The sequence below is a fragment of the Rattus rattus genome, chromosome 4 (genome assembly GCF_011064425.1).
Source record: "Rattus rattus isolate New Zealand chromosome 4, Rrattus_CSIRO_v1, whole genome shotgun sequence".
Taxonomy (NCBI): Eukaryota; Metazoa; Chordata; class Mammalia; order Rodentia; family Muridae; genus Rattus; species Rattus rattus.
The window spans coordinates 48,036,681-48,064,615 of record NC_046157.1 but is presented as its reverse complement, the minus strand read 5'-3'; the positions used below and the strand labels follow the sequence as shown (position 1 = coordinate 48,064,615).

General features: G+C 45.9%; 1 protein-coding gene across 2 annotated transcripts in view; it reads right to left on the bottom strand.

The window, feature by feature from the left end:
- LOC116898943 (Down syndrome cell adhesion molecule homolog) overlaps window positions 1-27,935 on the bottom strand; it is a 61,887-nt gene that overhangs the window by 13,668 nt on the left and 20,284 nt on the right. For both annotated transcript variants that reach the window (XM_032900360.1, XM_032900361.1), the window contains exons 7-11: window positions 25,286-25,316; window positions 18,616-18,731; window positions 15,506-15,655; window positions 6,411-6,608; window positions 4,216-4,518 (exon numbers count right to left, since the gene is read on the bottom strand). In XM_032900360.1, coding sequence (XP_032756251.1) covers window positions 4,216-4,518; window positions 6,411-6,608; window positions 15,506-15,655; window positions 18,616-18,731; window positions 25,286-25,316 — 798 coding nt within the window. The remainder of the gene's footprint in view (window positions 1-4,215; window positions 4,519-6,410; window positions 6,609-15,505; window positions 15,656-18,615; window positions 18,732-25,285; window positions 25,317-27,935) is intronic.

Here is a 27,935-nt window from a genome sequence, read left to right as displayed (position 1 = left end):
AGACACTGAAAACACACACACATACACACACACACACACACACACACACACACACACACACACACACACACACACACTCTCACACTGTTCTTCACCCCGTCTCATGGCTAAAATTCATACATTTAGGAGAGGGCAACAAAATGAGATGAAGGAATTCCAAATTACAATCCAACAACTACATCCAATATCTGGTTATTTGGCAGACACTCTAGATAGCAGCTATTGGATGGGCAACCCATTGACCAGCTGGAACCTTGAAGTCATCTTTGGGAGAGAGCTGGAATGGACAGATTTGAAGCCATGTTATAGAGTGTAGGTGCAGAGACCTTAGGGTCCTTGTTTTCCCTGAGGCTACTGGACCAGCTATGAAGGGTGCATGGGCTGTGAGTTGATCTGTCATTCCCTGCGGTGCCATTGCTCAGGTATATGGGCCAAACATTACAAACAAGTGAGAAGCCTTAGCTGAAGAGTGACAAAATACTCATAAAACTAAGAATATAAGAGTATAATCAAGGAGACAGGTCCTTGGAACACTCCAGCAATTTCTCATAGGAACATAGAGATTGAACATTTTTGGCCTTTTCAAAGATGTGAATAGCTAGCCCTAACAGAAGAAAGCAAGCAGATCCTGGTAATAAAATGTACATATCTTAAAAATTCAAACCGGGAATTATTATTAAAATGTAAAATGACTCACAGGGGTTATCCTCTATCTGGAAGTGATTTGTTTGGATTTGTCAAGGGCAAGAGGGGAAAATATATCATTTTTTCTCAAAAGCATGTTGGCGTAAACTCGAGTGTCTTTTTGTATTTGAGTATATCTGACTAATCATCACTTCTGGTAATTAAAATATTAGCCAATTGCTCAGTCTCATCATTAATACAACATCAGATATGAAGACCATAATGTCTATGCACTACACACAGGCATCGCACTATATGTCCATTCCAATGCTGTTAATTCATTTAAAACTATTTCTTGAATACTGGTTGGGTGCCTACTGGATATTTACAGACCCTGGGAGAGAAAGATAAAAATATCCAAGACCTGCCTCTTCCTTCCTTGGAGCTCTGACCTAGTCAAGCTCACATATATAACGTGATCCCCATTTGTAGGGAATTTGAAAGTTTGGAATCATAATCGTTGGTGCTGAAGACAGGCAAAGTAAAAAGATAAGGCAATAAAATGAAGAGCTAGTAGAGAAGAAAAAGCTATTCAGGCAAAGGTAAGGCTGTGCCCAGAAGCAGAAAATGGCATTTCTCATCCAGAGCAGGGCACAGGGGAAAGATGGGTTAGTTAAGTACTGGTCAAAGAGCTGCTGGCTTCTATGAGGTGAGCACTATAAGGTACGACAGGCAGCCTTCTACTTGATGTGAATGCAGCCATCTTGACTCATTCCCCTCACAGCTGCCCCTCAGTGACCTGTATCATCTTCATGGCATGATATTAAGATAGAGAAGACCATTGGAGTGGGAGATGTGATTTTACAGTAAAACAACTGTGTCAGACTCTTGGTCATTTGCTTGGATTTATGCATGTACTTGGTGCATTTATGGCTGACTGATGTCATTTCTGCCTGACCTTATGGCCCTCATTTTTCTGACCCAAATCATAGAGGTTAATCTGGTGCCACTGTCACCCATGACCATAATTCTGTCAGGAAATCCTCTGTGCTGTACTTGACCTCCCTGTTCTACACTTTCAGACCTGTTCTTGGGATGGACCTGGGGATGGAATCTCTCTATAAAGCATATTAAAGATCCAATAATAATCCAGTCCTGTGGCTTAGACAAAAACAAAGTTTGTGGACATCAGAACTCACATTGACTTAAGAAATTATTCATATCCAAAGTTATAAAATCACTTCACTTTAAATAATGCATTAAGATGATAGCCACTTTGTGGAAATATCTGGGAGGCCCAAAGGGACCCAGGTAACAATGCTACGAACAAAGTATAGACTTTAAATAAATAAACTCTTAACCCAACCATACAGATGGCATACCATCAGAAAGAAAGGTCAGGCCTTTCATGACTTAAAGGCTTGCAGAAGTAGGGCAGTCATCCTATCTGGAAGCACTTTCTATGTCCTAAATCACACCCGAAGGGGAAGTGGTGGCATAGTCTCTTATACAAGAAGAGCAGAGAGTAGTTAAACAGGCTGTGTCGATGGTGTGGATTTTTTTAGGACTTTAATGGCCACTAAGAAAGGAAGAAGCCCCAAGCAGTATGTGTGGAGCCCTCTACACTCTGGGGATTCTCATAACTAACTGGGGATCTGCTGGTGCCCCCAGAACACTCTCTCTCTTCCCTGCTTCTCTGTGTTTGGCAATACGCTCATGCACAAATCCAGAGCAACGATACAGCGTCACAGTTGCCAGAGGGTGCCCAGTGGCTCATCTCTCCTCCTGTTGTTCTTGTCACCTCTAGGATGAGCAAGGTCCAAGGGCCATTGTCACCTGTTCATTTGCCTTTTAAATAAAAGCTAAGGACAGCAAAACACAGGAATGAAGACACCAGGGGGCAACAGCCTGCCCTCTCCCCTGCAGAGGCAGACAGAGTGAAAATGAAGATTCTATTGCGTCGGCCACAACCTTTGAGTCTATTTGGGAGGTTGCTTGCTGGGTAGGGAATTAGCATTTTACATGTTTTGTGCATGTATTGGGGCTTCATTTCAGTTTTGCCCTATGCCATAAGACTCAGTACAGTGATCATAACTTAAAGGGATATATGTCCAGTGCTGGGGCTCAGAGAGAAAAAAGGTTATCAGGCTGAATGTGCGTCTTTGGCTGGTCTATGATGGTCTATGATGGAAAGGGTATGAGCAGCCCTTCCAGATGGAAAAAAAACAGAAAACAAAGAAACAAACAATCTGTTTCCTTAGGTTAGCTGCCCACTGGCCCAGTGGATTCAGTCTGAAGCTTTGCTTCAGTTGTACTGGGCAAGCTTTGTCAGCACTACAGCCGACACGTAATAACTGAGTTTCTACAGAAAACTTTTCATTTCTCTGAACTCAAGGCCCACCCAGGGTCCTCTCTGCTTCTGTGGTTGGGTGGGTGGGAGTTCCTGGTCCTTTTCTTTTAGCTCAAACCATGACGTCCTTGGACATGTCGCACTTTGAAAGACCAGACCTTTGGCTCACGTGCTTTGTCTATCCTCTCATCAAGCATAACGTTTTAGCTCTCACAAGCTAAACCCACACGAGGTCAAGCTGAAGGTCATGCTAGCCCTAGGACCTACATCTTCCAGTTTCTGTCATCTTCAGTGAGAACCTCTGGTAAAGGAGGTCCCTAGTACTGACTCCTGCTAAGACTCCTCTCATTTCAAAAGACCCCAGTAAAACAGTCTTTAAAGCACGGCTCTTGACCATTGACTCTTCTCATCAAGAAGAGAGATGTCTTTCTTTCAACCCTGAGCTCCCTGGGCTCTGCCTGGACACCACACCACGGTGTAAAGGATGTTGTCAGTGCTAGGGTTGGGGACGGCTGAGTGTGAAGCCAAGGACCCCTCTGCTGGGAGCTTGGTCCTCAGAGTGCTAGTGCTGGGAGCTGGTGGGATCATAAAAAGTGTTAGGTCACGGGACACTGCCCTCGAGGAGTGGTTCTTCATTAGTAATCTTAAGAACTATCTATTTTAAGAGTCTTTTCATATACAGCAACTTCTCCTCTCACTGTGTGACCTTTTTGTACGTGTATACCCCTCCCCCCACATGCCATTTACTACGAGGGCCTTGCTTCATGGTCATTGATGTCAACACCACGCCATCAGACCTGCAGAACAACCAGCGGAATCATCCTCCTTTCCTAACAAAGTACCCAACCTGGGGAGATTTACTACAGTGATGGTAAACTGACTCAGTTTCCCACCAACCTTGAGGACATGGCTGTTGCGGCTGTCTGTCATCTAGAATGTTCTACTTAGAACTAACCCATCATGTTAGGAGGATGCTCAGGCCGCCTGGGGGAAGGGTGACTTGGGGAATATGGCTGGCAGAGACTTGGCAGTTGAGTTAGCCATTTTTTTTAAAGAAGTGGATCCCAGGGCTATTGCTTGCTTTCCTCACTAGACTCTGACCGAACCTCGGATTCACAATAAAATAAACTAACATTGCTGTTTTCAGCAAATGATCATTGCAGTGATTTGCTCCACGGCAATCAGTCAGCAAGTGGAGCCCCCACCCAGTGTGGGGACTGAGGGTTGTTCACGGTCCTCACCTGGCCGATGGGCCTTTGGAACCGCCATGTTCACCACACGCCCTCCATCCTGAGGTTTGGGGGGAGACGCAGTGAATCTGCAGATCCCCGATTCTGAAGGGGTACTGGAGGTCAGACTGTCCGTGTACTCGTTTGTCCCTGCCGTCAGCTGCTCGGAGGACGTGTCGGATATGAAGCACTCTGTGATGGTGAACTTGGCGTGCCTCAGCTGCTCCTCCATCTTGGCGTGCTCGTAGGCCCTGGCCAGTTCTTCGTAGGTAGAGGAGGCACTTTCTGTGGAGACCATGCTGCTCCTTGCTCTGTCTATCTCACACCGGGGAGAGAGAAAAGAGAGGCAGCATGAGTTGAGAGCCTATGTTTGGACCAAGAGGATGAATGACCTTTCCTGGCTTGTGGCTGTATCTAGGGGAGGCTTAGTCAGAGCTTCCGCTTTGTCTGCTCTGAGGCCAGATTCATCAACAAAGTTCAGGGACTTCGCATCAAACCATTTGCTTCAGTCAGATGTCTCAGCCCTGGGTATTTTTATAAATAAGCAAAGCCTTCCTCTCAAACAATTTGGCTTTTGGCAGGGACACTTGGGAGGCAGTGTCAACGCTGCGGCACCCTTTCCTGCTCCAACCCACAAACACATCTGCACTGCAGAGGCTCTGTAATTGGCATAAACACCCAAGCTTTGAAGTTCAGTTCCTTGGGCATCAACTCAGAAAGGAAGATGTGGTGATCCTTAGAAGACGACAGGCTGAAGGGATGGCCCAGTCAGTAAAGTGTCTGTCATGCAAGCATGAGGACCTGAGTTTGATCTCCCGTACCCATACTAACAACTGGTGTAGGAGAGGCAGGAGAATCCCTGGGGCTTGCTTTGAATCAGTTTAGCTGAGTTCTAGGTTCTGGAAGAGGCCCTATCTCAAAAAATAAGATGTGGGTGATTGAAGAAGACACTCAATGTCAACTTCTGGCCTCTGCGTGTACATGTGCAGTGTATGTTCAAGAGCATGCACATGTGTGCATACACACACACACACACATACACACACACTCTCTCCACACACACATACAGACACACCACATACACATATGCACATGCCCCCATCCCTCACATCCACACCCCCCACACCATACATACACCCCCACACCCCCACACACTACACACATACACACACTATACACATACACACACACCACACACATACACACCACACACGAACATTCCACATCCCCCACACCATACACACATACACACACATTCCACATCTCCCCACACCACACACATATACCACACATACACATACACAACCCCTGTCCCCACCCCCGCACTGAAATTGACTTTCTCACGAGGCAGAACAGTCCCTGATACCCAGGATTCATCCTTTGCTGTTATCAATCTTGATGGGAACTAGAAAATAGGTCAAAAACCAGTGCAAACAGGCCTTACCACAAGGCCGTGTCACCTCAGTCAAAGGCATCTCTGTGTTTTAAACCTACAGAAAAGTTTTGAAGTCACCTCTGAGAACCTTCTAAGAGAAATAACAGACATAAAAGTAAGTCCCCACAGTGACGTACCATCTTTAGAGCCCTGGTTTTGAAGTGTATTGTGAAGAGGGAAAAAATGAGTATTAAAATTCTCTATAGCTATTAGATTCAGATATAACTTTTCAGAGTTTGGGGGAGGTCATGTTCGGAAGTGAAGTCTTGTTGGTTGACACCATCAACCTGATGACTTGTTTATGGTATAATCAACCTGGTTCATTGCCAGAAGGATCAGCCTGTGCTCCCTGTGGGGGTGCTGTGACCTCGTCCTGGAGGGATGTGAAGCTCGAGTTCTTAGTCCTGGAGGTGGGAGTGGGTCAGACGCCCTCAGAGCACAATCAGCAATTACTGCGTTGTGTGGGTGAGATGTCAAAGTGCCTTTCTGTGGGGTAGGAACTACAAGGGAGAGAGAGCGGTATGGGTGGGAGATTCAAGATACCTGCAAGAGAGATGGATGCACTTGGCTCAACCCTGCAGAACTCAGTAGGGCCCTGTATATGGGGACGGCTAAACATTTGGCCTAGGAACTGGCAGGGGAAACAGTTGTCATTTGAAAGTGACCTTTACTAGAGAAGTTAGGTGGGAGGAAAGGGAGGCTTCACCGGCTTCCCTCCTCGAAGAGCCTGGGGAGCCCTGCTATGACCAGGAAGGGAGCGTGCACTGCCCACCTGTGTCTTGTGATGGGCTGACGCTGTAGCTGTCACTCTCCTTGTCCACGGAGCCTGTAGCCCTGGGGGTAGGCAGTCTCCAGTCTGTGGTGAGGGTGTGTGCTGAGATGGTGGGGTGGGGTCTGTTGAGGGTCCACTGGCTGGCGTACCGGTTTCTTGCTGTGGGTCCAGCCTTTGCATTCCTCCTGGTGGTGGGATCTGCAAAGAACAAGGGGTGATGTGTGTCTGTCTTCAAGGGTCAGACACAGTAGATGTTGCCCTCCCTCCCTGCCTCCCTGCTCAGAGGAGCCCCTGGGAAGCCTTCCTTGGATTTTCCCCCACTGAGAGCCTTCTTCCCTTTTTTTCCTGACCTATTTACTAAGTTTGCCAGATAGTTAAGTATTTAACAAAATCTCATAAGCTGAAGAACACCCCCTTTGGGTTTGGAAACTTTAGATCAGAACCTTGTTTGTGGCCATTAACAATGGCCGAAACCTTCATTTAAACTTTCTAAGAGAAGGGAACTTGGCCACACTTGGCCAAATGTCTTTGAATATGATTTCCTTTCAGAGGTTCATTTACCCTTCTGTGCTGGTGTAGCTTGAACTACACCCTGCTCCCCACTCCACCTCAAGTTATGCCCTCATCCTGACTTCAGGGTCATAGAACATGATCTCATCTGGAAGAACAGCCATCGCATACATAACTAGTCAAGAGGAGGTCACAGGGGGAATAGGGTGGGTCCCTATGCTGTGTGGCTGGTGGACTTATAAAGAGATAGATACAGGAGGAGGTTGCCCCCTGCAGGGAGAACCAAGAATTGTGTCTGAGTCTAGGATGACCAATGACTGCTGGAAGCCTTGCTTCAAGTTAACTTATCAGTTCAGTCACAACTTTCCATCCGGTCATTTAAGCTGAAGACCCTGGATGCAAAAGACCACGTTTCTTTTTTCTGTCCCAACATCCTCTTGGCGTGTGATGGTATGTCCCTTGCTGAGCATTGTGGGAACTTTGATGAAGACTTGAACTATTTAATATGAACAAACAGTTAAATGAAGTCTGGGTAGCATGTGTCAACTGTCTGTACAAAATGTCAAGGTCTACGTGTATATGGGCTGCTTCCAGGGACTTGTGTCTTCTTTAAATCTGGAACTAAGGGTAGCGGGTGAATGGAGAGTAGCATGGTCTTAGCTCAACCCTGGTGAACTAAGAACAGGGACATACTAGTAGCAATGTGTGTTGGGCCCTGGAGCAAGCCAGAATAATACCTTTCCTGAAATTCCATGGACCAGGGGAGGTGTTCTGTTCCCTGGAGTGCTTTTCTGGGACTCCAACTGAAAGTAGTCCAGGGTCCTGGAAGGAACTTTTCCATGTCTGAATTCTCTGCTTCTTAGAATGGCACAGTCTGGCCACTTTGTGATCAGCACTGGTACAACTATTCCAAAGGAACAAACTGAGACCCAACTTTGGACATGGCTACCTAGGCTCAATTACATGCCTCTATGAACTCGGATGGCTCTCCAGGGTAGGTGCAAGGGTCTGTCTTTAGAGCTGTCTATACAGCTGGTCCATAATGGTGGTTGGGATTGGTATTTAGCCTGAGTCACTTCACGGATCAACAATGGCAGCTTAGGCATGACATTGCTCTTCTGCCTGTCTGTTCAGGCACCATCTCTTACTTGGCCAGATGTGGACTGATCCTGCTGTAGTTGGGTGTGCACAGGACCATGGTTTGTCCATAATCCCCACTGGAGCATGAAATGCTGATCAGGGCATCAGGGAAAAGCCTTTCTTGCAAGTGGAAGATTTTCCCCTTTGCAGGTTTCTAGTTATTGGCTTTTGAACCAATCCATCATTCTAGGATTTAGGAGAGGAACATTAAGAAGATGGCCAAATCAATACATTTTAAGACTCTCTGGGTCATCAAAAAACCCACTCCTGCTGCATTTGGCTACATTGATTTTTTTTTCAGGCGCATTTCAACTCTTGCAGAATTCCATAGAAGGCAGCTTTATTAGAAGATAGTTTCTGGCTTTGATGAGAATGCAAATGAGCTATACCAAAGTGTCAGAGCCCTGTACACAACAAGGTGTGAATGATAATTGTGATTTTTCCCAAGGAAGAGGAACATTCCAGAGAGGTCCTCCACAAGATAGAAAAACAGTGTCACGGGTAGGAGTCTAAATGTCTTCCAGCACTATTGACTTGATAAGTGGGGCTTAAATAGTACAGCTTGTTATTTAAATGCTAATGAGTCTTTTCTAGAAAATTACCCAGCCCCTTATGTAAGTTTTGAGGAATCTCATTTTTCTACTCTTTGGGTTTCAAATTGCAACCATACTTGTAGAGGATTCAGAGTGCTCTCTCAGCCTGGATGCCTGGGCTAGGGCAGACTCGAAGTCCCTGGTTCTCTTCTCAAGTCTCCAAGTTCTCACCTGGGGTTTCCTGCCTTAGAAAGCTCTTTGTTCTGTGTGGAGGAGATCAGGTCTTGCTTCCCCACCGAGACCTCCCTGCTTGGAAAATTTCTATTCAAAGCTACAATTCTTTTCAAGTTAATTCTGTTCATTATCCCTTTCCCCCCCTGGATGAGGACAGAGCTGGCAGTAGCCTGATAAATGATGAAAATATAGGTCATGGTATCAGTTTTCTGAGCCGCAGGCCACAGTTCTGCTCTGTGCTATGCAGGTGTCCTAGGGTTAGAACTGTGTCAGGATGTGGGGAGACAAGTGCACCTGACACACTTTTCTTCTTCTTTTCTTTAAATAACAAGGTTTTCAGCAACCATTATTTTGTATCTGGATTGAACTGGGTATGGTCGCTTCCAACAGCGGTGTAAATACTTGGATTCTGCTCCGAGGTGACTTTGCTCACCCAGGGATTTTTCTGCCCCTGCATGGAAGGTTCTTTGCCAACCTCCCAAGCCTCTAATATGAATACAACTCAGCGATTAAACAGCTTTTCAAGCAGCCAGCGAGTTAGAGGACAGGGGTAGAAATAACTCCTGACCTTTCAACTCCCGGTCTAAATCTGCTCTAAGTTTCTGCTCATTGAATCAAATTATTTTAATTATCCCGGATTCAGGATCAGAGAGGATTCTGTGGGTAATATGTTGGTTATGAAGCAAGTCACGTGTGGTGTGTGCTCACTGGATTAGTGTTCCTTTAATCACCTGCTATCTGTTTTCAGGTCTCCTAGATGAGGCCTCAGTTATGCATGGAGAATTTAGCAGTCTTCTCATTCAAAAGAGCCGATCATTTCCCTATTTAAGTAGCAGACGCTTATCCAGGGCTTATGGTGCATTGAACCATGGGATCACCTTGCCCACAGGAGCTATTTTTTTCCTGTACTCTCTCATACCATCCTGAGTGACAGAGTATATATTCAGAGTTGTAGTAATAAAGATTCAATGGTTTTCATTATTTGGATATGACCCACTCACATCTTCCTATGTTTTTCTTTTTGATCACTTCTACATGAATTATAAAAGTTAGTACAGCGTAAATGCTAGGAAATCAGTTGTTATTTGTATCATTAGGGTATGCTGTTTGTGGACATTGAATCTATAGACACAAGTGCAGTAGATATGAGAACTCACTATATGTATATGATACGTGTGTGTGTGTATACATATTCACCTGTGTGTTATATAAGCCTTCTTTAATTTCCACATGCCCTTTATGTAGTATCGTCTATACTCAGAGGTTACACACATTGGCTAAGTGTAGGGCTTTCAAATCATGTTGCCTGGTTTTCAAGGCTAGTTTTGTTACTCAAAGGCTATGTAACTCTGGCTTTGTAATCTCATTTGGGTAGGCCTGGTCCCTCCTTTCTGAGACTGGTGACATCACCGCCACCTCTAGCTCCGGGTGATCGGAATGTGTGAGCACCCAGGGTATAAAAATCTATGATGTCTGAGCAGTAGACCCTCAGCCTGCTGGGAAACGTCCTGGGTGCATTGGGAGGATTCCAATGGGTTAATCGAGAAGGCTAAAATCTTGGCTTAGGCAGTTTGACAGAAGAATGCCCCTTAATGGTTCATAAAACAGGCTTCTCAGATGGGTAAAGAGGTCAGGGATGGACAGGCGAAGGGCCAGGCTGAGAGCCACATGACCAGGTCACTGGATGTGGCAATGTAGAGGGTGGTGAAGCTGCTCTAGTCAGAAGTGATGCAGGGCTGGGCAGGAGATGGGCATGGTAAGGACTTGGGGTTTTCTGGCTGAAGCTCAGCTACCTTCCCTGGGTTTCTCTGTACTGGAAGGTTGCAGCTTGTGGGCTGGGGACTTCAGCATCTGGGAAGTACATCTCTGAGCCATGTCCACATCTGGCAGGGAGCCAGGACCTGTGGGCAGACCTTAGCTCTGGTAACTCTCACAGCCGTAAAGATCCAGTGCACCAGCCCTTCTAGATAATTAAGGGGCAAGGGAAAGACATGGGAGGGAGGCTGTTCTTAGAGCCCCACAGTCAATAATTTCTGGGTTTATGGATTTTTAGCAGCCAGTGCAGCTGTCTGGGACTTCAGAGGTGTTTGTCCTGTTATCAAGTTGAGGAAGCCGGGCAAATCATTCCCCTCTCGGGACCGTGACTCCCTTGTCTATGTGTGAGGATTGAATTACATGTGAACTTGACAATCTGTATCACTAGGCAGTGAGAGGACCAGATGCCAGCAGCAAAACTTGGTAACTATTTGACCCTCAATATCCAGTGGTTATCCAACCAAGGACTTGGCCAACCATTGACCACAAGTAACTAGAAAACAAAATGTGTCCAGCTAGACGTCCTGTTATCATTCTCTGTGATGAGATAGCAGCTATCCCTGTATGGCATGCAGTGTACATACAGTGTACACATGGTGAGCAAATGCTGTGCATGCAGTGTGCACAGTGTATGCATACGGTGTACATACAGTGCACACACAGAGTGCATGCAGTGTTACACTGCACATACAGTGTACATACAGTGTGTGAGGCATTAGGAATCTGCGTGTTATTTAGTGTATATGTGAGGATGAGTACATCTTATACAGAAACACTGGACCACTGTGTTCATTACCATTTGCGATCTTAGCACAGCACAAGCTAGAGTCACCTCGGAAGAGGGAACCTCAATTGAGAAAGTGCCTCTACCAGACTGACTTATAGATAAGTTTGTGGGGCATTTTCTTGACTGATGGTTGGTGCAGCCCACTGTGGTTAGTGCTGCCCCTGGGCAGGTGGTTCTGGGTTGTCTATGAAGGCTAAGTAAGTTGCAGAGACCAACCCAGTAAGCAGCACCCCTCCATGACCTCTGTATCAGCTGCTGGGTCCAGGTTCCTATTGTGTTTGAGTTCCTACCCTGACTTCCCTCCGGGATGGACTATAACCTGGGGTGTGCAAGCCGGAATAAGTATTTTCCTCCCCAGGTTGATGTGGATCATGATGTACATTACAGCAATAGAAAATGAACTAAGAGAGCCATTTTATACAAGGCGCTCGAGCAGCCATGACTTCTAGAAGTCCAGGAGCCCATGGATAGTAAGGAGAGAGGATATTTATTGGATGCATGATAAATGTTCTATACACAGGTAAGCAATCTCATGGATGAATGGGTAGATGAATGAATGGGTAATTGTCAGGTAACTATAATATCTGACCGATAAAGAAAAATCAATCATAGGTCATTACACTTTTACAGACTTCACCAGTTTTCCCAGGAGCGGATCCTGTGGGCAACTTTACATCAGAGGGGGGAAAGAATGTGCTTTCCCTGGGAGGTTAGGGCACACAGACCTGATAGACAGAAATCTCCAGGGATAGGTGAGAAAGAGGGGCAATGGATTGAGTTCCTAGGTCCCACCTCGGTAAGTTAAATATCTGTTTACTCTTATCCCTCTCACTCTGACCTCAGCACTCTGTTGATGATCTGCACTTGAACTTCATGGGGTGCCTAAGGTGTGAGCTGGGAGCAGGGTGTGAACAGAGCCCCGGGTTCAAGTGTGTAACATCAGTGCCATCCATGCAGGAGGAAGGAAGTAAATCAGGCAGAAGACATGGCCAAGGTATGTGTCCTCACATGCTGAAAGCTGTGAACGGCACGTTGTTGCTATCCCTCATCCATACGAGAAGAATTTGGAGCAACTCAATTCTCTGGCAAACTCGTAAAATACTTGGGAACACAAACTCTGCAGTGCTATTGTGTTTGTATACAGACAGCAGCTTGCTGATGCTCTAATAACAAATAAAGGCTCCTGCAGTAGCAACATGATTCTAACACCGAGGACAGAGGAATGACGCCTTTTGTAGTCGAGACCGTGGGAAATATAGCGGGATCATAGGAACCTTGGCATCCATTGGGACTGGATCCCAGAACCTCCTTGGGTACCAGAGCCTGCAGATGCTCAAGACTCTTTGACAAAATGACACTGTGTTTGCATAGAACTTGTGTGTGTGTCCTCCCACACACTTCAAACCACAAATTCCTAAGAGTACCTAATTTAATGCAAATGCTACAGAACTGTTAGGCTGCATGTCTGAGGGAACTGTGATCAGGGAGCCTCAGCCCTGCTTGGTACAGGTGGAACGAGGAGTTCTGATGTGTGTGCAGCTGCGCCCGCAGAGGCAGAACCCTTGGCTATGGAGCTGGCTTCACAAATGAGACTCTACAAACACAGCAAGCTCTAATGAGCTGGGCTTGGGCCATAGGACTGTGGGACTGTGTTAACACAGATGTGACAGCTGGTTAGAGGTGGTGGCAAACTCCAGGGAGCAAGAGCCAGCAAGCAAAGGTCTGGGTTCCAGAACATTCCTGAAGGTCAAGCCTCTGAAGGTGCTGTGGTGCCAGTCACTCGGTGTCTTCATTAAAAACAAACACCACACAACACGCACATACAAAACCTGCACATTACCATGTTTAGGTTTGAGAACGTAGCTAATGGGATAATTAAAAGATTCCAGACATCTTCAATAGAAGATGGTTTGATGGGATTCGCCATAAAGAGAAGAAGCATGCTCTCAAGTTGTAGTGTTTCTGGGTGACAGTCGGGCTGGATCCTGGGACCGTGTTGTAGGACTATCAGAATGGAACCCACACGCATGGCCTGGCTTAGGCACTGGTTTCTGTCTCTTGCTCTCTTAACAGCTTTCGTGGCAGCTCGCCAGCACCCCAGGGCTGTGTCTACCACAGTGTTCTGGAAAGTCTTGGGGTTTTTCCCTCCCTGCTCTCTCCTGTCAGACAGCTCCGGCTCTCCCTCTGATGACCTTGGTTCCCCTCTGACCTTGGTTTATACCACCTCCTCCTCCACGGAGGAGTCCCCCCAAAAACCAGGTCCAGGGGGCTCTTCTCTCTGTCCCTGTACCAGATCTGCCTGACTCTGCATTTCTTCACTCTGTCTTTTCTTTATCTACCATCTCCCAAGAAAGGAACCATACTCCTTGTGTAATATCTGCCTTCCCACCTCTTTCCTCGTTTTGTTTGCAGTGCATTCCCAACAGTGAGTATGAGCCATATATGCAAAGTGAAATCCAAATAAACATTTATAAATGCTGGATGAATGAATTGTTCTATTTCCCCAGTGATGCTTAACAGCTTGCTAGCCATGAGACATGTAGCACACTCCTCCCAGGGTTCTGGCCTGCTTGCTGGAGTACCTGGTTTACAAGGTCTGCACGTGTTACAAATTCATCTCTGATATTTTAAATGCCGTCAAAGCCACTTCCTGTTATCCCAGGGCATATTGTTCATGTTGCTAGAAGTTTCCAGTACATTCCTGTCATTGCCTCTGCTCCCGCATTAACTGTTTGTGACAGCCATTGTGCATGCCCTTGCTCTCAAAGGCTATCCAAAGGAAAGAATGATTTTGTGTTGCCTTTTACCTGGGAGATGGAACCAATGTGCCGTGTTCAAGGCAGGCAAAGATGTGTCTCCCAGATGTGTCAACTTTCCTTTGACTTAAGAGAAAAATACGTAACCTAGAAACCTGAAGAAGCTGAAGCCAGATCTCAGCCCACAGTGGTGAAGTGAGTGACTGAAGAGTGGTCAAGGCCTTGAGGCATTTTAGTGACAAGGCGCTTAGCTTGTAGACACAAGCCCAGAGAGCTAGTGATTCCTACCGCTTGTGTATTCAGAACATACTGACACCCTCAGAAGGAAGATGAGCTTAGCACAGGGGACAAACTAAACATGGCTTCAACATGGTGAACACCACAGCCTCAGGTGATCCTCAGCCCTGTTCAATGCCGTCCTGAGTGTTACAACCTGGTTTACTAACAGATCAGTCACGCCATGAAGCTCATTGCATGGCATAGGCTAGAATTTGTAAGCTACAGCGTCCAGCAATGCATCATGGGTTTCCTCAGGATACTATATGGTTCTAGAAGTGTGTGTTTTTGCAGAGAGAGTGACTGGGGACTTCCAAGCCAGACAGCAAAGCTTCCAAAATGATGACTGGGACATCAATTTCTCACCCTTTGGGGGGATTTACGAATAGTTTCAATTATAAAGAAACAAGACTACCTAATTAATAAGCTAGATGTACATTAGAAAACTTCTTTGCAGTAATTAATTTCCATCTATTATCAATGCAAATCTGAGTAACTAAGCAGAAAAAAATCTCTAGATAAGCCAGAGCCATTGTTTCTTCTCCGTGTGTTTAGGAGAAAAATGTTAGCTTTGAGGTCAGACATTTCTACAGTAGCTTTCTGTGTGCACTTCATGTGTGCAACCTTGGACTTGATCTTCCTTCCAATGTATGAAACAAGGACTATGGCATCTACTTTATGAGTTGGGGACCTTGAAAGGTTGCTATGGATAACCAACTCGAGATTCTTTCCCTTCCCCCAAATGGGACACTGCCCAACACATTAAAGTTAATCATTCTTCTCTTTTCCTTGCTGTATAAAGTTCAAAGGATTAGATTCACCTGAGATTTCTAGCAGTTTCTACAGTAAACCAAGATGAAGGTGTGTTGGTTTTGAATTGACACATACCTGACAAGTAATAAAGGACATCTCGTTATCCCAATTAAGAGTTCATCACATCTACTGCTTAGGCGTGAGATTGAGAAGCCCCACTGTTATTTGTGAGGGGCACGGATTGTCGGCATGGATAACAGCCACACATTCCAAGTGCTGCTGGATACTCACTCGTTCCTGGCCGAGCATCGGAGACATCCACTAGGGGCCCGGTGGCCTGAGACACCGATTGGTAATGCACCGTGTGAGTCACCGTCAGTGACTTCTGTTTGGCTGCCTCCCCAAAGTCAGCATCCGTTAACAGGACTGTGGAGCGGTCATCTGCAAGAGGGAGCACACAGGAGAGCCAAGTGTGTTTAACAAGGGTGCGAACAAATGGCAGTCTAAAGACACGCACGCACGCACGCACGCACGCACGCACGCACGCACGCACGCACGCACGCACGCACAGCAGCCACTGCAGAGAATGTCAGCTTTCTCTCTGTTTTGGGCTCGGCTTCTTGTGAAAACAACGCTGGTGGTGTAGCTGACCACTTGGTATACTTTTGGGGTTTGTGTGTTTGTCCAATGCTTGCCCGATATACTATACATCGTCAATGTTCCCAAATAGAGTTGCCCTGTGGGACAGGCCTTTTCAGCTGATGGAACACTCTGTGGAACTAAACCGTGCAGTCCCTGCCCTGGGGTTGGCTGTCACACAGGCCTCAGTCAGTGTTTGAAGGAGGAAGCGGGGAGAAGGGCTGTCCTGAAGAACCTGATGGCTCCTCTCCTTTTCTCCTGATACTTCTGAGCTTTAATCTTTAGTACACACTTTGACTGACCTCGAGGATGTCTCTCCTGTAAGTCCCTCAGGGCACAGGCTCCGGAAGGCTGGAGAGGCAAGAGCTGGGGCCTCGGGGTCCCAAGTGTGTGTGTGTGTGTTTGGGGGGGGGGAGCTGTGTGAGATGCTTGTGCCCTGTCTGTCTGTGGACCATCATTATCCCCCCCTTTTAAGATACAAAGAGAGACTTTGGTAGGGAAGTATGGAGCTCCTGCACATTTCCAGAGACTGTGAGTCAGGCTGATGTCCTGATTATCAGTCAGCCAGGACCTGCTACAGCATGTCTGAAGGGATGGGGGGTGGGGTGGGGGTACTGATGCTATGCTCATAAACAAGCAAGGCTTCTGTGCCCAAAAATGGCTCTGAACAGAGAGAACCTTACAAAACCCAGTTGCTCAGGCTCTGGCAGGGGAGGAAAGGCCTCTTGAAGTTAGCATCAGATTTCTTGGCAGAGAAGTGGAGGGGAGGCTGCCAAGCTGTCTGTGAGCGTCCCAGCGGGTGGCACGGCACAGGTTGGTATTGAGATGAGTGCCAGAGCTGGGCTTTGGAGGCTTGGCTCTGGAGCTGTCATTCAAACCTTCATAGAAAGTGGGATCCGCACACAGATGGAGTCTCGCAATTACGGCTGATACCGGAGGACCCCTATCTTCCTTGGTGTGTGCTCCATAACACGGCTGTGTTGTGGATTCTGGGAGGTGGCTGTGTTTTTAAGATGAGATTCACATCTGGGTTATAAAGCCGTCCTGGGAAATGTCAAGTGCCTCCTCGCTGATTGGGAGGTTAGCCATGCCTTCTGGGCAGAAATGAGCGGTGGTCTAATGTTAGATTCTTACAACCAAAGCCCAGAGTGTTTCGTAGTAATTAGAAAACGCCATCAACCCACTATTTCGGAGTTATAGGAGACAAATGATGGTTGCTGACAGATGATGCCGGGGAGATTGTGATGGATCTCTGGCTGCAGGTCACAATGACATACAGAGACGATTGGCAGGCCGTCTGGTATTCAGCCAGCAACCAAGAGCCCATGGAAGCCATGTGCACTGACAGGCTCCATCTTGCTGTAACAGGCATTTGAAGGATTATGAGGAGGAACACTTACAAACATCCTCTGTACCCATTATGTAACCCGTGACCTGCCAAGCTCCCTAGCCTCCCCGCATTCTCAAATCCACACACAGGGTATTGTTGGCCTAGCAAAGTGCACGGCCAAAGGTGATTTTGGTTTTAATGTCCTGTCTCCAGAGGTCAGTAAGAGAGGCATTATGTAAGTCCCAGCAGCAAAGACAAAGACACCCAGAAGCAAAGAAAGCATGGTCTTTGGTTTGCACTGAGGAAAACCAACACACCCTACTGCACTTGAGAGAAAGTGGGGATTCCTGTTTCACACGAACCTAAGAATGAATGAGAGTCATGTGAGTGAGGGCCAGACTGGACTTGGCCACAGTTTTGCTAATCAAGGCTATGCTTGGACTGAGTGCTGATGTAGAAAGGGCAGACTGGGCTTGGCATTTCAGAGTCATCAGCCTGATCTCTTACAGCCTTCCTGGTAGGAGGTGTTCAGGGGCCATATTGGGAAGCAGGCAGTGTACCTAGGCCATGGAGAAAGGGTAGCCCCGGAGTAAGTGGCAGATGCTGGAGATGGTGGAGGGACACCTTCCAAAGGAGGTGGTCCCAGTGATTGTTTACTAAGATTCTGGTCTTGATTTTCATGGTCCTTGAAGCCTCACAGAACTTAAGAGGGTCCTGTTAGCAGGTGGCGATGGCCTGTCACTAGAGGTAGATGGTATGGTGGTTGGCCAGTTATGAAAACCTTTCCACATCTCATAGAAGAGCAATCTCTTTCTTGTGAGCTGATAGGTGGTTAAGCAGATAGCATGGAACATGCTAAAAGAGACCATGGGATTTAGAGAGCTCTTGACAAACGTTAGGGGCTGCCATGGTTGTAACCAATCATGGGAAGATGGCAGGTCAAGATGCCGGGTTTGTGGTGCATAAGCCTCAGTGCCTGTCATTTTGCATGGCTTCTCTTAAGACTGAGAAACTTGGGGGTTGTGGAATGGGGATCTGGCTGTTTCTCTCAGCCCAGGATGTTATGGGATGCCAGGAATAGGGAGACAGCCTGCACGGAGGCATTTATTTGTTTAAGTCTTAATCAAATCTTGAAGGTTTATTTAATGAAGGCTGACCTTGTCAGGGTTGGCATCAAAGGAGAGCAGAGAGGATTTTTAAGGCGAAGCTGCACAAGGCGGGCCTGAGGAGCTCACTGTGCTGTAAAGTTTTCATTGTTGGAGGGACAGCGGTCTCTCCAGGAGAGGCCAAAGCGAGCAGAGTCAGGGAACACTCGTGTATTTACTGGCACTTGCTATGCCCCTCAGCTTCTCTACTCATGGGACATCCAAACATGGTGGTCCCTCACCCCACAGCAGCCACTCCCTGGAATGTGACTAACAGGGCACCTTACCTATGGTCTCCATTGTATCTCTCTCTTCAATCAAAAGCTGAGCCCTGGGTATATCAATGTGCATCCTCAGAGTCTGTTGCTGTTTGCTCAGGGTATCTGAAGTCCGTGTGTTCTTGCTGAGAATAAGAGACAGCATGTGTTAGCCAACCCAGTTCAACATGACATTACGCTGGCACATCGCTCTGTATCAACCTGGTTTGTTGTTTAATTATGAAAACAACTTGAAGCGATGAGAGGGCAATGTATATGACAGAAAATGCCTTTCGTTCGATTAAGAGATATGTATTAAGATTGTTTCAGTAGACAAAGGGGATTCAGAACATACACACTTTCAATAGGTGGGATCAATAATGATCAATCTTGAGAAAATTCCCATTTCTTGGGTCAGGGTGAAAATAACGATTTAAAAGGGGGCAGACAATGACATATATAGTTATACATTATGTATCTATATCTATCATCTGTCTATCATCTATATAGTTATACATTATATATCTATATTTATCATCTGTCTATCATCTATCTATTTATCTATCATCTATCTATCTATCTATCTATCTATCTATCTATCTATCTATCTACAGAGGAAGCCTGTGAATAGCTCGGCACTGGACAGTGGCTCCACTAACAGAACTGTATTTATACCTACTACACTTTTGTTTTTCTCTAGTGACAAGTCGCATGCATTGTTAGCCTCTCTAACATCACACTGGTTCTCTTAGCTGAGCACTATTTTGAAATAGAGAGAAAAAAAAACTCAATTACTAAAATAATTTTATCTCAAAATTTGTGTACCAGAAAATTACTCTGAGAGTGATTTCTCAAGTAATGGAGGTAGGTGGTGGAACTGCCTGGCGTAATCACGGCTGGTTATAGCCGGCAGCTCCAAGTTAAACCTTCATGCTGAACAGCCGACAGGGGCCTTAATTAGCAATCCACTTAGGGGCGGTTCAGTCTTTCATACAGATATGCTGGATGTTAAAATGTTTTCCGAAGCACTCCCTAGCCAGTGAAAGGCATTGGGATATTTCTTCAGTGAAGCCGTTGACAGTAGGTCTAAGTCCAGGGGTAGAATCTTCAACATCTCTACAGGGCGATTTCTAGAATCAGGTTCATCTGTTGCTTGCATCTACTTCCTCCTTCCTTCCCTGGCTTTTAATGTCTGCCTGTCCATATCTGTCTATCTCTCATGCCTGTGCCTGTGTGTGTGGAGTTAACATTGGGTGTCGTCCGCAAAACCTCCTCATCTTGCCTTTTTGAGATGGAGTCCGGTTGGAGCCAGTGTTAGCAGTTTATGCTAGGCTAGTTACTCAGCGAGTATCCAGCGATTCTGACACAGGCACACCTGACTTTTTATACGGGTGCTTGGGATTTGAACTTGGGTCCCAGGGCTTGTATGGCAGGCTCTTTACCCACTGATCCCGCTCCCCAGCCTCATTTGTTTGTTACATTCAAGGGAGAGCAAGGTCTGCCCAGTGCACCTAGAGTGCTTTACTCTCCAGTGAAGGAATTCCTAGACCTCTGTCTCCTTAGTTCTTCCTCCCTCACTCCTAAACCAAGTGGCTGATGGAACCTAAATCATCCAACATCGTGAGCATCTGAGAAAGCCCTGTATGCTGCCCATTGAAGCCCAGGTTACAGCCCGATATTTTACAACACCCTTCTCTTCACATGAACGTAAGCAAGGCACCCCACAAACAAGGCTACACTCAGAAGGTTCACTGCTCCTCTGGGTGCTTCACCTTCAACCACATTTCTTGCTCTAGGGACTCGTAACTGGGTCATAGACCCCAATCATGTCAATTATATTCAGCCTACATTCAACCCCTTGGGCCTGGTTTCTTTACATGGTTTCTATACACTTTCAAATTATTCCACTTCCTATTGCACTTGTGGTACAAGGAAGACAGGAGAAAAGTGCAGAGATTCACACAGTTGCAGAACACGAAGAGCGTTTGAGATCCCTGGGGGACTGTGTGCTGCTCGCACCATATGCTCCTACAGAAGCGCATAGGCAGCCTCTACCCTGTGAATACCCAAAAGACCTGTTTAGAAGCCATGGAGGACTCGAGCATGTCCTTGTACCGAAAATAGAAACCTGAGAGCGGTTCCTTCTCCTCAAGGATAGTTGTGAGGAAGCAGCTGGTCTGACACACTATGAGCACCCAGAACAGGTTACACTCAAGTGACAATGAAGGACCCCTGTCTCAGGGACATGGGAAACAAGCTAAGCAACCGCTGCGAGGTCTGCTGCTGGTGTGGGAACATGACACCGTATGACAAGGACAGTGAGGAAGTGAGGGCTGGAGGGAGAACCCCACATCTCCAGAGAAGATGCTGCCAGACCCCACAGTGGAAAGGCAAGCAAATGGCTCGGTGAACCTTGAGCCCCAGGTCCTTGCCAGTGAGGCCGCCATGTATACTTCCTGTCCCCTTTGAGAGAGCATATCCCCTGGCCCTGCTACAATGTCCTTGTGATGCCAGCCTAGCAGCCATCTTTTCAGTAGGCCAGGTTGGTCGTGCGGGGGAATCCCTCCTGTCCTAGCCCCATTCTCTACTTAATTTGGTTTTCTTGGCACCATCTCCAGCATACGTTTAATCAAGTCAATTAAACATATGTAATTGGCTTATCTTATTCATTATCTGTCTCTCCCACTGGAATCGCGTCTCCACAGGGATAGACTCATCTGCTCTGGTCCTGACAACGCCCCCAGAACAGCAGGTGGCCAAAGGAGGTACTAAGTATTAAGTGTGTCATGTTATCCTGTGTGACAGGACACAGACTTAGAAACCTTAGTCCCAAAGACTTCCCGGTTTAAAGGTGTTTCATGATATTAATACTTATGGCCATGTTTGGTTTTTCTATTGTTTAACATGTAAAGGATGATCCTCAAAACCGATCACCATTGGGCATTGTAGCCATAGGAAAACTTTAAACAATGTAATTAGAAGAAACCTATTTGTAACCTAGGGGCTTCTAAGTGTTTTGTGTGTGTGTGTGTGTGTGTGTGTGTGTGTGTGTGTGTGTGTGTGTGTGTGTGTGTAAGCAAAATGCTGATATAAGATTACATAGCATAGGTGAATGGGTTAGCTATCTAAATATGACCTCCGACCGCCATTTGACGTGTTGCTGTTTGGTTAAAACAGCAGCAGCAGCAGGGAAAGTGGAGGGAGCTTTATAAGGCCCTGCCTTCCACTGTCATCCAGCAAGTTTGATATCACTATGATTCTTCAACGTCTTCACATTTCCTTAAATCCATATGGGTCTGTCTGTCTGTCTGTCTGTGTATGTGTAAGTGTATATCTGAGTGTGTGTATAAATGTGTGTGTCTGTATATGATTGCATTGCATGAGTGTGTATATAAATATGTATGTCTGTTTTTGTGTATGACTGCATGTGTATGAGTATATGTAAGCAGGCGTGAATGTGTCTATGTATAAGTGTACATCTGTGTCTATGAGTGTGTATATATATGTAAGTATGTGTGCCTAAGTGTGTCTGAGTATATGAGTGTGGGTTCGTATCTATGAGTGTGTATTAGTGCATATGCATGAGTGTGTGTAAGTTTGTGTATTAATGTGAATAAGTGTTTGCGCATCTGTGACTGTGTATGAGTGTGAGTGTGTATGTACAAGTTTGTTTATGAGTGTCTGTGGAGGGAGAGAGGAAGGAGGGGGATAGAGAGAGGGAAAGAATGAGAGAGGGAAAGAATGAGAGAGAGAGAGAGAGAGAGAGAGAGAGAGAGAGAGAGAGAGAGAGAGAGAGAGAGAACACGTGGAGATGTACTTGTTCCAAATATGACCAAATGTCTCTGAGGTATAAAATAACTACACACAAGATCATATCTGGTTGTGACATCTGGATGGGCACTTTGAGATTTCATGTTCATGTCTCTGTACATACAAAGTCTAAGCTAATTTAATGCTGTTTGAGTTTTCTCTTCTCTAGCAGTGGCTCTCATATTAACACTGGACCTTGGGGATGACATAAGTTGCTAGCTCCTCAGGGAGTTGGGACACTGGTAAAAAAAACATGCTCTTCTTTTGTTTTTCTCTATGTGTGCATGTGTGTGTGTGTGTGTGTGTGTGCACGTGTGCATGTGTGTGTGTTACATACATGCATGTGTCTGTGTATGTACACGCAGAGGTTAGAGGTTGATGACGGGGTATCTTTTACTTCACACCTTACTTTTTTGAGACAGTGTCTCTCATTGAGCCTGAAATTACCACAGCAGTGAGGCTAGCTGGCCAGCAAGGCCCTGGTATCTGACGGCCTCCATCTCTTAGCACTGGAGTTACAGACACCTATGGCTTTTGTGTGGGTGCTGAAAGTCCAAACCTGGGCCCTGGGGCTTCTATGGTAAGCTTGCTTGCTATCCACTAAGCGAGAGTTTTTGTTTGTTTGTTTGTTTTATTTTTTTTTCTCTTCTTACTGAAACAAATGAAAAAAAATCTTACTTTCAGCAGGGTAACTTCACTGTCTCTCCTTCCCAGCAAATTCCACCTATTAGAAGTACTTGGAAGTAATTTTCCCAATCACCGTTGTTCTTTGGAGGAAATCCAAAATCAGCAATAGGAAATGGTAGTAGTTGGTAGTTTTAATGTTTTCCTGCCCAACATGGTCCTTCAATGCTGCTACCTGCCTATCTGTCTTACCAATGCTTTCTAAGATCTTGCTATGGGGCATGGGGGAAGGCTATGTAAGCATGTATTCTGGGTCTCAGGAGAAGCACAACTCCTTACCCAGCAGAAAACACAGACCATGGTTTCCCATCCTTAGAGCCTGGGTGTGAGTTATGTATGGGGGACCTAGAGGACATTGGGACAGATACTAAGGGAAAGGAGGGACTGAAAAATCTACCCAGCAAAGGGAAATTATCCCACAATTGCCCTCCAGCTTTCCAGGAGGCTGGAGAGACCTGACTAGGGGCCTGATTAGCAACATGGCCCTGGAAAGGGGCGGCTGAGATAAGCATCGTCCATGTCTGTGTAAAGAGGCATCTGAAGAGCTCCAGGCAGCCCCCACCATGCACGCCATTGCTTATTTATATGGCAGGGCTTTTGGCAAGAGCAGCCAGAAAGTCCAACTGTATGGGAGATTACCTCATTTTAAATGTCAATTAATTCATAGTTTTCAAGCCTGCATTAGAAAATTTGTTCTGCTGAGTCAGTTAGTCATTATAAGTCAAGTGGCTTTTGCTTCTTCACCTTCTACATGCTTTATCATATCCGACAAGTCTGGAGGAGTCGGGATACAACATATGGGGCTGCAAAGAATGCCTCTTAGTTGCTTAGTGAACAAATGTGGATTTCCAGATGAGCCCGGCCTTGGGGGATTTTATGCAGATTTGTGTAATCTCCTACATAAGTCTGATGTTTTCTGATTAGAACTCCATCCTGAGGTAGATGTTCCGAGGGAACTTGGATTTGTTTGCCTTTCATCCAAGACTCTCGCAGCCATCTGTCCACTGGACAAATTCATTGATGTGTGAAAAGAACTTCAAATTCAACATGACCCACCATAACAGTTCTCAACCTCGACCACCAAAAAAATAAGAGAGTCGAAATGTCTGTGTTCTGCCTTTATTTTCCTATTGGCAAATGACATCAATGTCCTTCTAATTATGTCACCCAATGTTTCAGAATGATCCTGGATTCCTGCCACACTAATGCTTTATCTAGGATACACACAGGTTTAAAACACAGCATTTCCAACAGTGCCACCGAGAGACAATTTTGGTGCACCAGTGGCACTGTCCCTCTTCCTCTGTTGCTAAAGACAGTGGTAATTTAGAACGTGGACTCCTTGTGAATAACTCTGATGGTTTACACATGCAGATGACAAAGACACAAAGCAGAAACATCTACTACTCATCCTCTTCTCCCAAGCAAGGCAACCTAAAATGTCGACCCCACGTCCCCTTACAAGGGGTCCGGATGGCTTTCTTATTTTCTAGATGCCTGTCTTGTGGTTTCATCTTTTATTTGGCCGTTACATTATTAAAGTGCTTTAGGTGAGGATATTGGGGAAGAGGTAACATGTCATGCGATTAACCCACATGGGAACTTGTTCAATATCATACTGATCTCATTTTTGCAGAGTTCAGAGAGCACAGGGAAACACATTTGAGGTTAAGGGACTGAGAGGTAGGCAGTAAGAATGCAGTTTATGGACATGAAAAGGACAGAATATCCCTTTCATGTCATTGCCTAACCTAAGTGTGCTCTCCAAAGACAACATTTACCTTCGTGGTCTTCCTTGAAGTGGGCTAATTCTTTGAGAAGTCTTGGAGGCTGCCTACCTGAACAATAGCAAAACTCAAGTTCCCTGTGGACCCCTGACCCTGCTTCAGTGGTCCCTGCCTCAGGGGTCCCTGCCTTAGTGGTCCCTGCCTCAGGGGTCCCTGCCTCAGGGGTCCCAGCTTTAGAAGCATCACCCTCCTGGTTGAATCGAGCCAACAACACAGTCGTGCCTGGCGTATATAAAAAGTCATTTGGTATCTGTGTAGCCAACTACACATTCCATGGATGTTTTGGAATATGAATGAAGATTACATGTTGAAATGAGACCATGTTACAAACCTCAGACCATCCTTATTCTTAAGTAATCAAAGCAAATTAGAACTGACTTTAGACACATAACGCGCAGAGAACAGTGTCATGCTCTTACCTCATGAGCATCTCAGCTAAACTCTTTGCATCTGGGGAGAGAAAACTAATATTAATATAAGATCAATAACCATAATTAATATTTACTTAGACGAAATCAGCTCATTTATGTAGTTATTACCAACCCTCCAGTTAGATGGCAAGCCATTCCAAGTGCAATTGTCTACCAGGGTTGCACTAATGACCAAGGGCTTTATGGTTCCTTATTTCTTCTACATGGGACTCTTTTATGGGTTTTATTTATAACAGAAAGATGCATTAGTATCCCGCAGCCATAAAATTGCAGACATCCATTAAAGTTTTTATTACAAACTGTTTGTTTGTCACTTCTAGAAAACCCGGCTTTATTTCCAACAGTCAGAAAATTTAACATTTGGGGAAAAGTCATTTATGGAGAACAAACCCACTCTTTTCATTACCCGAGAATGACAAGTGGCTGAGGCCCACTCTGGCTCACTTTAAAGTGGCTTTTGTATAGAGCTCTGTGCCCCCAGGTTGGTCACTGAGTTTTACAAGCTTGGATGTTTTATTTTAAACTCAGAAATAAAGCTTTATTGTGCACCCCCTGTTCCCCTGCCAGCCAGGACACTGTTTATGGAGACCTGGTTATCAACCCTGACACAAGCAAACATCTCAAAAGACTGTAGGACAGATTGACTTATTTGGTAACACTATTTAGAAATGCTCGTTTCCCTTAAAATATGATTTATGCTTTTTACACATTCAATCCTGGCAAAAGTAAAGTTTCCTTTCCTGGAGCACAGGAACCTTTTTTTTCCTTTTGATTTCTTTCTTTGCTCTAAGACTTCGTGTTAGGGATCCTGCTCAAGGAACAGAACTTTCTGGAAATGGATTTGTTTGATGGTGAGTGGTTCCACACTGAAGGAACGCACATGCAGAGACATTTCCACCTCCTTCTCTGGGTCTGTGATTTGTCTGTTATGTCTCATGTGTGGAGACAGAGAGACAACCTCAGATCAATTTCCCAGTACCTGGGACCCCAGTGACAAGAAAGTCTGCTCTACAAGCCACCAGGTCATACCCATTCCAATTGGCAGCCTCAACGCTGTGCACAGATGGGTTCAGTCTAGAAGACAAAACTGGTCCCCTCTATTCCACCCACATGGAAAAACACAGGAAGCAAAATAGCACTGAATCTCTCAGCTCGTGTCTTTATATTTGTCTTCAAAGATGAAGTAAATAGCATGAGTCTCTTCTCTTCCTGAATGATTTCACACGTACAAAGTAAATATATCTATGGAATGCCAGAAGCTGGGATTAATTAGCTCCATGCAACGCTGAACAGTGGCTAGTACAATATGCTAAGAAAGAGGACTGAACTTGATGGAGTAAACACTTGTCTTCAACTTACACTGGGCTTGCAAGACTGAGATACCCAACCCCCTACCCTTAGCCATACACTGTGTCTTTGTTCCAGGTCAGCCTCAGCACTCCTTGGGGACTTTTCACAATGGTGTGTAGGTGTCACATGCTCCACAAAGGACAATAGAATTCCCAAAAGCCCCTCTTAACTGCATAGGTCTTAGCTGGCCTCTTTCTCAGGCACAGATCACTTCAAGATTGAGTTCTGAAGCCACGTCAGTCAACCCTGCCTATACCCATTTTCGAGGACACGTATCTTCCTTTTGTTTGAGCTACCATGTCCTGCTTCCAACTCAGCTGAAATTTTGAGGAAAGCTGTACTAGTTAGAATTCCTCTTTTTCTACAAGTTCCCTGGAACTAAGCTGGAGTTTGGATGGCCTGGGTAGGCCGGTGTGACCCCGGAGAATGATCTAAGAACCCGTACCATATCATGTTTCTTAGGGTGCGGCTAAGTCCCTTTTGTATCCCCATGCAGCATTTAGAGATGAGGAGAGTGGGCTGTGAATATGCCTAGTGGTGAGAGGAGAGGCCTGCCCAGTGTTCCTGGCATGAACAATTTCTCTGCTGTCCTAGTGGTCCTTTATAACTGGATCAGAATAAGAGTCAGACCCTGAGGGGTACCAAGGAGTAAACATTTGGCCTCAGCCCAGTAAGGGAAATTATCTGAGGATAGCCATGTATCATTATGGACCAATCTCAAGAGATAGACTGACCTGTTCAGAAGAGACCTGGGACTTGTGGGGTTAGACTTGGTGGGCCATGTGCTCCACAGAGAATTCCCAGGCACTGGACTAATGATGTGTTCAGGAAAGGACAGCTCTGTTTTACTCGGTTAGAGTTCACTTGCATGGTGATTGATGAAGGTGGTCCCAACATTATGGAGGTGACTATTGTGGTCTGAAAGCTGTTACCTGGCTAAGATGAGGGGAACATTGGCAAACATGGTGCTAGAGGGTGAGGGGGCTGTACCCCGGCATTCATCATGCCTCTTACTCAGAAGGTTTAGATGTTGGGTACAATGTTCTGCCACCAGCCTCCTACAGGGGTCTGAGTGAGAACCTGTGAGCATTGGATTAAGGGATCCAGTGGTTTGGGGTCACAGATGACGTTGACATGTGATGTTGCCTTTGGAGATAGACAGCAATAAAATCAGGGCCCTGCCAGTTGTGGTAGGGAGAGAACTGCATGGAGCTCAGAGAAAGGCTAGAATTGGGGTGCACAGGATGAGACCGTAGTCTGCTAGTATGTAGAGAGCTGGGGGACCTGT